Genomic DNA, 9,154 nt, shown 5'->3' on the forward strand with positions numbered 1-9,154 from the left:
TCATTATCTTTCTCATTATCTTCCTCTTTGTACGGTTGCTGCTGCAGTTCTTAAGGTTGCTCCTCCATCCCGCACCGCAAAAAACACTTAATACATCACAGAACACGTGCAGGTGTTTGTACTCAACATACTTGATCTTCAAGTTATTATGCGTATCGGCAACAGGTATTGCTTTGGCCAAAATGAGAATGCACTGGAAACGAAAGACACAAAAAAGTACATCAAATAAATGAGAAAACAAATGCAACTGCATATCCTCCCTTAACCAACCAATTACAGCTGGCTTGATTCACACAGCACCACAAGTACACATAATGTAGCTGACATTAGCTAACCTTAGCGCTCTGTAACATAAGTTAACTTTAACCAGCCCGATTCTATGTGTAAAAACAACAACGGCAGAGAGAAACTGAATAACTTAACATGCTTGCTGTCTGGAATTCAAAAGCTTTTGTACATCCCTTCTCGGGGATCGATTTATATCATTTTTGCTGAGGGATGTTATGTTTTGGTACTTCTACACACTCCACACACACCTGAGCTTGGAAGAATGTATTATGTGGTAGAAAGCCAAAAGAAAAGGACATTGGTTTGCCTCATAACCCTGTTTTTCTCAAAGTAAGAGTTTCTATTCCAAAATATGAAGAGTCCCCTTCCACACAAAAATGTGTTTTGCTAGATGTTACTTCACTTGGATGATTGACCTTTTGCTGTACAAAATGGTGCATGTGCAGAGATTTACCGCTCGACAATCGTTTTCACATTCTTCTGCTGAAGGGGAGAGTTTCTCTGCGCTCACCTTAGATCTAGATTTAAGACATGTACGTACGAGGATGATGTTGTGAGATCACCAGTAAATTGAAAACCAATCATGATCACGTGTGCACTGCAGCGTACACAAGTGTGATATGGAAAAACCTTAAACCTCTACTGCGCTGAGAAAGGTCTTTTCAGTGAAATGAGAGACATCTTGTGTCCTGCAGTTACATTTTTGAAATGAAAAATATTTGCATCATATTCTCAGATTCAATGCACACACACAAAAAAAAAAAGACTCTTTGGCAACTCCTAAAATGAACCCATTTAATCTCTGACTCTAAGTCATTGTGTTATATTTTTGGTCACAGAACCGAGAAGCCGTGCAGCAAGTTAGCGAGACAGATGCTAAACCTAACATGCTGGCTTACACTGTAGGGACACAAAACACTGATACATCAAAAAATAAATCCTTCAAAACGTTTAGGTTTAATTTTTTTTAAACATGTTCTCCAGGCTCCCAGTGCTCGATAAACACTGCCTACTAGAGTATTGCTACTGGTTGATATTTCAGTGCAATATCTCTACTAAAAACATTAGTATTTTGGTCTCTTTCTTCATAGTACAGTAAAAGAAAAATGTTTCTACGGTGACGATATTCCGTATGTATGCATATGCAAGGCGTGTGCACATACACACAGTCAGTAGGAGGTACATGAACATACCCATACTACTTCACACTCCTTACTCTCTCACTCCTCCTCCTGTCTTCACTATCTCGCTCTCCTCCTTATTCCCAATGAAAGACAGAAGCCAGCTGAGAGGGAGTGTTAGGAGAAGAGAAAGTCAAAGACAGATGACAGTCCTAATTCTCTTCTTCCATCATAAATCTCAACACTAGCACCACAAACTGAGCTATCAACTCATTAAAACTACATTTTGAGGAGCCGAATGGAATTAACTTGTAAGAAAATGTACTTGTACTATGTGTCTTTGGGGCAACCAATGCACAATGTATAGCCCCCATAATCAATGTAGTACATCAAAATAATAATTTATTCTGAATTTGAGATCATTATTCCTTAGGTATTCTTCATTTTTGGCTTAATAAGCGACCACAGATTGCACTACATGGCTGCATGATGCTAATAATAAAAGGGTGTCACTCTATTTAGATGAAGAAATACCATAGCAAAGACACACCAGTCGCACGCCGCGTACATGACAGCGCCAACGCTTCACTTCAGGCTCAGAGGCTATCGTTAACTTGCTGCTGGTGGTCTTGTCGTGGGATTAACTGTATTAAAAAAAAACATAGAAATGCTGCGGCCGCACTGCTGCGAAAGCACTGGTTGAGTTTAAAAAAGTTAAAACAATACCGATCTTTGATATCAATGTACTTTTACGTTTTGATGTATTCGCAATGTACGCTTGTACAATACAATACAATACACCCTGAACGTCATTCATCAAGAGTCTGGTTGTTACCCATGTCTCCTCTACTCCATATATTTATAAACGGAGCTAACCGCTAACGGAGCTAATCGTTGCTAACTGAGCCTTCAGTTGTCCGTGCCTGAATCCATTAACTGTATTTATGGACTTGAGCCTGAATAAAACCCAAGATTTTACTGTTACTATTTTACTGTTGACTGTAGAAGTTTTAAACTACATTCAGAGTTGTTTGAATGACAGAAATCTTCCGATTAGATCTTAATGAATGCAACAAGGACATGTATAGTAGCCTACAAAACAGTGTGTTTACGATCCCCAAAACACAGACTAAAACTTCAAAAAATGAACAACGATCTAACAAAAAAAAAAAAAAAAACTTTAGCTAGCCTAAGTCATATACGATTTAACAGGAATTAGTGTGATCAGTGGCTTTTGTACAACCGGTCACCTACATGTCTACGACCGTCTGAAAAAGGTTTGTTTAAATCCGTGAATTTAAAAACAAGGAAAGACTGACATTGCAAGTAGTATGTTAGAAATATTCCTTTTGCCAAAATGCAACAAAGAAAAAAGGCATGTTTTACAAATACAACTCTACAAAACATCTACACAGACTTGCAGTCGGATACTCAGTCCATGTACACGTGCAGTGCCAGCTCACTTTGCATAGCCGTTACAACAGAGGCAGAAAGAGGACAACAAGAGGGGGAAACTAGGGAAGGACACAGACAGGGGTTATGTTGAAACGACAAGAAACAGCTGAAGATGATGAGCGTTGAGACACAGAATTGCTACAGAAGAAACTGGAGGTTAAATGCAAGAGTGAGACAGCAGTGGCTTGTGAGAAGTGACTTACTTAAACTTGATAAAAGGGGGTTAATGACAGTACCGCCATAGATACTGTACCTACCGCATAGGTTTTGACATAATAGAATAAAAAGGTAATAAGCAGTATAACAGTCCAGTCAGTGAGAGGCTGTAAGAGAGAGCTCTAAACAACACAAATCCAGCTGCCTGAAGACAAACTCCTTTTGAACTACTAGTCATAACCAAGCCACATCTGCAGGATATTCACAGTTATCAACAGGGATAGGAGGCTAACCTGCAAACAGCAGGAGTAAACAACCTCCTCCTCCTCCCTTCCTCCCCCTTAACTCTCCCAACATTCATTCATGCATTTCTCACACACACTTTTACCTACACTCAAACACTGCCTCTAGTCTCAGCCCCCAACCACCTATATCCCATTCTCTACCTAGCCTCCATCTGCTCCCAGCCAATCATCTTTCTCGCTACAGCCACAGTCTCCCAACTCCTCTCAGATTGCATTGCACACTCAACTGCTGTCTGTGAAGCATGCTTTCTCTCTGTGCTTGGCTAACAATAATACTCATGACGTCCTGTTTCTCCACCACAGTCCACCAAACTTGTTCACATCCTCCTTTTGCCATTTCTACTTTGCTTCGGTGTAATCATGCCTCCCTCATACTTTCTCTGCACCTGACCTTCTTAAATCTCATACACTGCACCTCCTCCCTGCCTGGGCGACAACACAAAAGGGAAGTAAAAAGTAAATTAAAAAAAACAGAGTGCATGTTTCCACTTATGTTGCAGACAGAAGGATGGAGGGGATAGGAGTGGAGTGGAGTGGAGTGGAAGGGTAAAGGTAGAGTGGCAGGAGTGTCTGCCCCTCTGCTGCTTTGGGCAATCCATTAAAACGATCCCTCCATTAGACAAATAAGGGAGGAGGCCAGAGAAAATGGACCGGAGGGGTACAGAAAGGGTTGACTGATCCACATGGGAGGGAGAAATTAATGTGGCTAAGAGAGGACAGGCTGTGACAGAGGTCGGTCAGAATCAGGATAGGATATCAACTGCTACAGAGGATGTTTTATCCACTTGGACCAATTTGGCAGCAATTTTACGCATTTGGTGGGAACTCAAGTACTTCTACATTTTCTGTGCTTCTCTTTTGCACCTTAAGTCTAAATTTTGCAGACATGGGCTCTAAGGAGTCTTTTTTTTTTTTACCTCTTAAGACATGTTAATTCCCTTCAAATGGTAAGCAAAGTCATCTGAACAGTACATGAGATAGAATGTCAGAAAGAAGAAGATAGAAAATAAGTGAGCACTACAAACTGTATTAACAAGCGTGAAAGAACAAGGCACAAAGGGGGCCAAACGATTTAGAATAGATGACTAGAGAGAGGGGGGAGGGATTTGAGGAGTACAGGATATCATTAGCTTTCATGCCCAACGCAGGTGACTAGCACAGGAAGAATGGTCCAAGTATCTCTCTCTCACTCTCTCGCTCTCTCTCAACAAGCAGGGCCCATTCTGGATATGGAGAATAGGTGTGTAGTGCTGGGAAAGGTCCGGCCAGCCAGCTGCTTCACTTGTGTAAGAGAATATTCTTCCTAGGCTTTCTTTGGCTAAGTTAACAATGTAAATAGCACTCAAATGCTGTCTGTTTTTTATTTCAAAATAAAGCAACTGCTTCACTTTTGAAGCACTGTTCACAGCTACTAAATGAAGCATACCCTTTTTTATGTTTTTGCACTTTTGCTACAGTTAGACTTTACTTACACAGAGTACATATACAAATGTATACACGCCTAGATTTTTTTCTTCTGTATTACCGTTTTGTGGGCTTTTAGGTCTAATTGAAATTAATCTAGATAATGACTGAGTGTCTATAGAATTTCGAGCCAGCGCCTCCCCCTCTAGATCGAAATCCATTTGGATGGAAATACAATACAGTCATTCTATCCATTGATTTATGCTATCCTACACGTCACAGCCAAGCTACTATGACAGACTATGGGTCGTAGGTCATGGCAGGCCGATAAACTCTGCTGATGAATAGTTCACCGTCTGTGGTGATGCAGTGGGACTCTGCACACCGATCTCTACTTTTATTCATTTTTTTTATCCCAGTTCTTCCTGGTCTCTGTTTCCAACCCCTCAAACCCAGCAAGGCCATGCAAATCAAGACATATAACACACAAATTGCTACACAGCCTACAAGTCCAGAAAGGGCCTGTTTGTTTGTTTATGTATGTTCTGCTGTTTTTTTTTTTCTTACTCTCATTCTCCCAGACAGGTAATTCCAGTCCCCAGACACAGTTGCCCAGTCTCTTGTGTTCACATGCATGCAGACATGTTTTGTTTAAAAGGTGTCAGTAAAGACACAGATTGTAAAGTGTGACTGTGATGCTGGCAGCGTGGAATTTGGACTGGTAGAATATTGTTTTGTGCCTTTATATACAAATTAGATTAATGTTATCGTGTAGTTGAGTTGTGTGTCCCGTTCGTGACTAAGCTACTGTGTTCTTAGTCTGTGCATGTTAAGTTATGCCAACATGTATTGCAGAATTAGCATGAGAAGTCACTATGCTAAAAGGCAGAGCAAAACAATCCCTGAAATGTTTTAGATGAGCAACTAATTACTCTTAAACTCATTTCATTTAGCCCTTACATTCTGATGTATACTTTGAAGAAATCTGTCTCATGCTTTGTACATAAGGAAAAGTAAACCCAAAAAAAAAAACCAAGTTAAGTTGAATCAATTCTTTTTCGTTTTAAAATTTCTTTCATTATGAAATTACCACTTACAAAATATTCTGCCAAACACTGCAGGAGACAACTACCAACCAAGCATTTTCCTAACCTGAGAAGCCTGTTAGGTGTGCTGAAAGAAAAGCTTTCCCATGGCCTCGCTGAATGTGAAACTCTAGCTGTGCTGTTTCTATGTTGTGTTGGTTCAGTGCACTGAATCCGCTGTGTCGGAGTGGCCTCACATGTGTTCTACACCCAGAACCAGTCCATGCACACTCGCTAAGATTTCCTTGGCAATGAAGCACAAATATCAAAGCATGGCTTACCCAGATAGTTACTAGTAGAGAACCCCCAATCTGAAACAGAATATGCCCATCCAGCTCTAAGGAGACGGGATGCCTGTTATTATAGAGGCCATTGTCATCATCTTTTATATAACATGACACATCCTATGTTGTCATTTAGCTGATTCGGATTCTTTTTTTGTTCACAACTTCACATCGATAGGCCACAAAGCCAAGCCCCTGGGTGATCTATCAATGTTGTACCTGTACCTAGTTTAGACAAAGATAAACATGTTCACGCTGTAGACGTGTAACCTAGCTACATCGACGTTTGTGTAGTTGACTAAAAGTAGACAGTGCCTTAAGAAACACGTCATGGGTAACTGCAAAGCAGTTCAATAAGCTTGAGGCTACCCCAGACTGCTATTTTTCATTTACCAACTGTATGTGCAAAGTGTGCACCACATCCACACTGCAGCTGTGGTGAGCACATTAAAACACCCCGTCTAATAGAATAGAACAAATGTGTTCACACATGCAGACACTTTTGTCATGCCATGCCAAACCCCCTATCCCCCCCCCCTCTCAATATGCCTCTAAAAACCTCCCCAAGGTATTAAACACCTCGACTTCAATCACTTCAACTTGGTGCTTATGTAAAGACAAAAGTCTAATAAAAAGGGTACACTACAATACACAGTCAGTGACAATGACAACTCGGGACATTTACCTGCCGCCGGGATGCGGTGCGCTCCGGGAACCGAAGGAAGCCTCTGAGTGCCGGGAGAGGCGTTACTTCCTGGGGCTCGCGGCTGGTTCTCCGGGTGGTTGCTGTGAGGTCCAAGTGGTGCGCAGCCGGCACCGTGTTGCTGCTGTGGATGTGGTTGCTGCTGCTGCTGCTGATGGTGGTGGTGGTGGTGGAGGTGATGATGGTTAGATCCCATGACTCCGCTGCCGGTAATTACATTGCCATTCCCACCACCGTACTGTTGGTAATATCCAGACCGAGAACGCGATCGAGTCCTTGGGGGCTCCATGGCCATTTGATGGGGGTGAAGTGGATGGAAGAGAAAAGAGGAGGATGCGGCTGGGGACTGCGGCGGAGAACCGTTGACGGATCCGGGCTGCACAAAGCCCCTAGCGCCGCTATGGCTGTAACTATAACCCCCGAGTCCTCTGCCCCCCTCCGCGCCCCCGTACTCAGTTCGCTCCGCCGACTCCGCCGCCCCCGCCTCGTCGAATAAATCAGCCCCTTTAGGGACAGGCTCCGGGGTGGAGGGCAGCCGGGGGCAAACTCTAGGCTCCTGAGTCGTTGGCTGTCCAGCGGCTGCGATTGGCATTTCCTTTTGGGGGATTTCCTCTGTTTCTTTTTTTGTTGCGTTTTTCCTCTCGTTTCCTCTCACAGAAGAGCTTTTAGTCACTGTTTAAAAATACAAAGTTGGAGAGTGGCTAACAGTTAAACTGGGCTCTTTGTCACTGTTCATACAAACACTCAGTGTCAACCGTAATTGCTTATTTAGACAAGCATGTGTTTCTAACTTTGAAGTAGCTACTTCCCTCAAGCAAAGATCCTCTTTACTAAACCGTCTGTGCCTCAAGTATGTCAGTCAAGTAACGTTAACGTAACTAAACAGCGTAACGTTAAATCCCCCAACGGGTTCAACAACTAGCTAGCTAAACATTGTCGTCTACTCGCCATATTGATATTCTCGCGTTTTTAACTGAAACACAACTGTGGCCGTGAGTCGGGTATACTGTAAAAAACAAATATGGAGCTACTCTCAAAAGGTACGATACATTTCATGGTTCACAAGAAACGTTTAGTTTATAAAAACATAGCAATGAGTAACGTTACGTCCACGGCTCGCTAGCTCACAAGAGGCTAACGCTGGGGGGACATGCTAACGTAAATGCGCATAGCATACTGTGTTAAACGCGTTATTCCGCTTATTCTAACGGTACAACAACCTTGTTAGCATACCCGGTCGCTTTCTCATAACCGCATTAATCCCCTTACTGAGTTTAAAGCAAGTTTGTCCACTTTAAAAAATATTTAAACTTGTTTTGCAAGTCTGCGTAATGTCGTTCACTAGCTTGGCAAGCCAAACCAACCCCTCCTCCTCCACCGACCAACACATAGAAAAAAAAAAACCCGTAGCTAGCCACCCACGCCTCGAATCCCTTTAAATTGCTTGGTTAATGTTAACAAAACTGCTTTTTAAAAAAAAAGCGTATTCGGTCTGATTTCATTGAGTTAAGGTGACCCGGTAATGTTTCCCCAGAAACAGGGGCAAACAGCAAAGCGCACAGAGAATGATAAAAAGTGATCAACCTAAAATTACAAAGAAAGAACCACAGCTAAAATTAACACGATCTTAAGAAATGACCCCGCCTCTGAGTCTACCACTGAAATCCGGTCTAATTTTCCTGCCCTGATTAGTTTTTTTTTTTTCACAACAACTTACCTTCAATGCGCTCTCATCGACTGTACTCCTGTCTCGGATCTGTCGATAATATGGTGAGCCCAGCGTGTGTGTGTGTGCGCCCAGTGTTCGCTTAGTGTCAGCGTGAAATGTGACAGACCGTCAACGCTCAAGTCGGATTTCACCAAGCATGCCCAATCGATACCAGAACACAGAAACCGTTTGTAGTTGTTTTTAGCATACACCTCTCCCACACATTCGCCGAGAACAAATGAACACGAAACTATATTTAAAAGTGTTTAATATGGTTTGTTTTACTTCAGTATGCTTTAGAACCACGAGTTTACTGGCAATAAGAATTAGTTGAGAATCGGTAATCGATTATATATCCTGTAAAATCAGAAGCTGCGGATAGCAGAGAGGCAGGGGCTTTAAATTATTTATTTACAAATACCAAGCCTACCCATTGCAGCTGTTTCTTCTGGAGCCGAAAGTTCGCTTTAAGAATAAGTATGTGCAAAAGTTGCATACCATTGTACAGTGTCTAGAAAACAAAACAGAGACAGGAAGAAAATAAAGAGTGACCAAATTGGTTTATTTAGCCCACGTCTGATATAACCTGGCCTAATTCAATTTTCACCATCAAGGGTAAAAGAGGTTAGTCTGCTTGTGCGACCT

General features: G+C 42.1%; 1 protein-coding gene across 2 annotated transcripts in view; it reads right to left on the minus strand.

Annotated features, from left to right (window-relative positions):
- Window positions 1-8,626, minus strand: part of rnf38 (ring finger protein 38) — a 28,671-nt gene extending 20,045 nt beyond the window's left edge. For both annotated transcript variants that reach the window (XM_078266702.1, XM_078266695.1), the window contains exons 1-2: window positions 8,519-8,626; window positions 6,784-7,473 (exon numbers count right to left, since the gene is read on the minus strand). In XM_078266702.1, coding sequence (XP_078122828.1) covers window positions 6,784-7,393 — 610 coding nt within the window. In that variant the 5' untranslated portion in view covers window positions 7,394-7,473; window positions 8,519-8,626. The remainder of the gene's footprint in view (window positions 1-6,783; window positions 7,474-8,518) is intronic.
- Between the last annotated feature and the right edge of the window lie 528 nt (window positions 8,627-9,154).

The sequence above is a fragment of the Sander vitreus genome, chromosome 2, assembly GCF_031162955.1.
Source record: "Sander vitreus isolate 19-12246 chromosome 2, sanVit1, whole genome shotgun sequence".
Classification (NCBI taxonomy): Eukaryota; Metazoa; Chordata; class Actinopteri; order Perciformes; family Percidae; genus Sander; species Sander vitreus.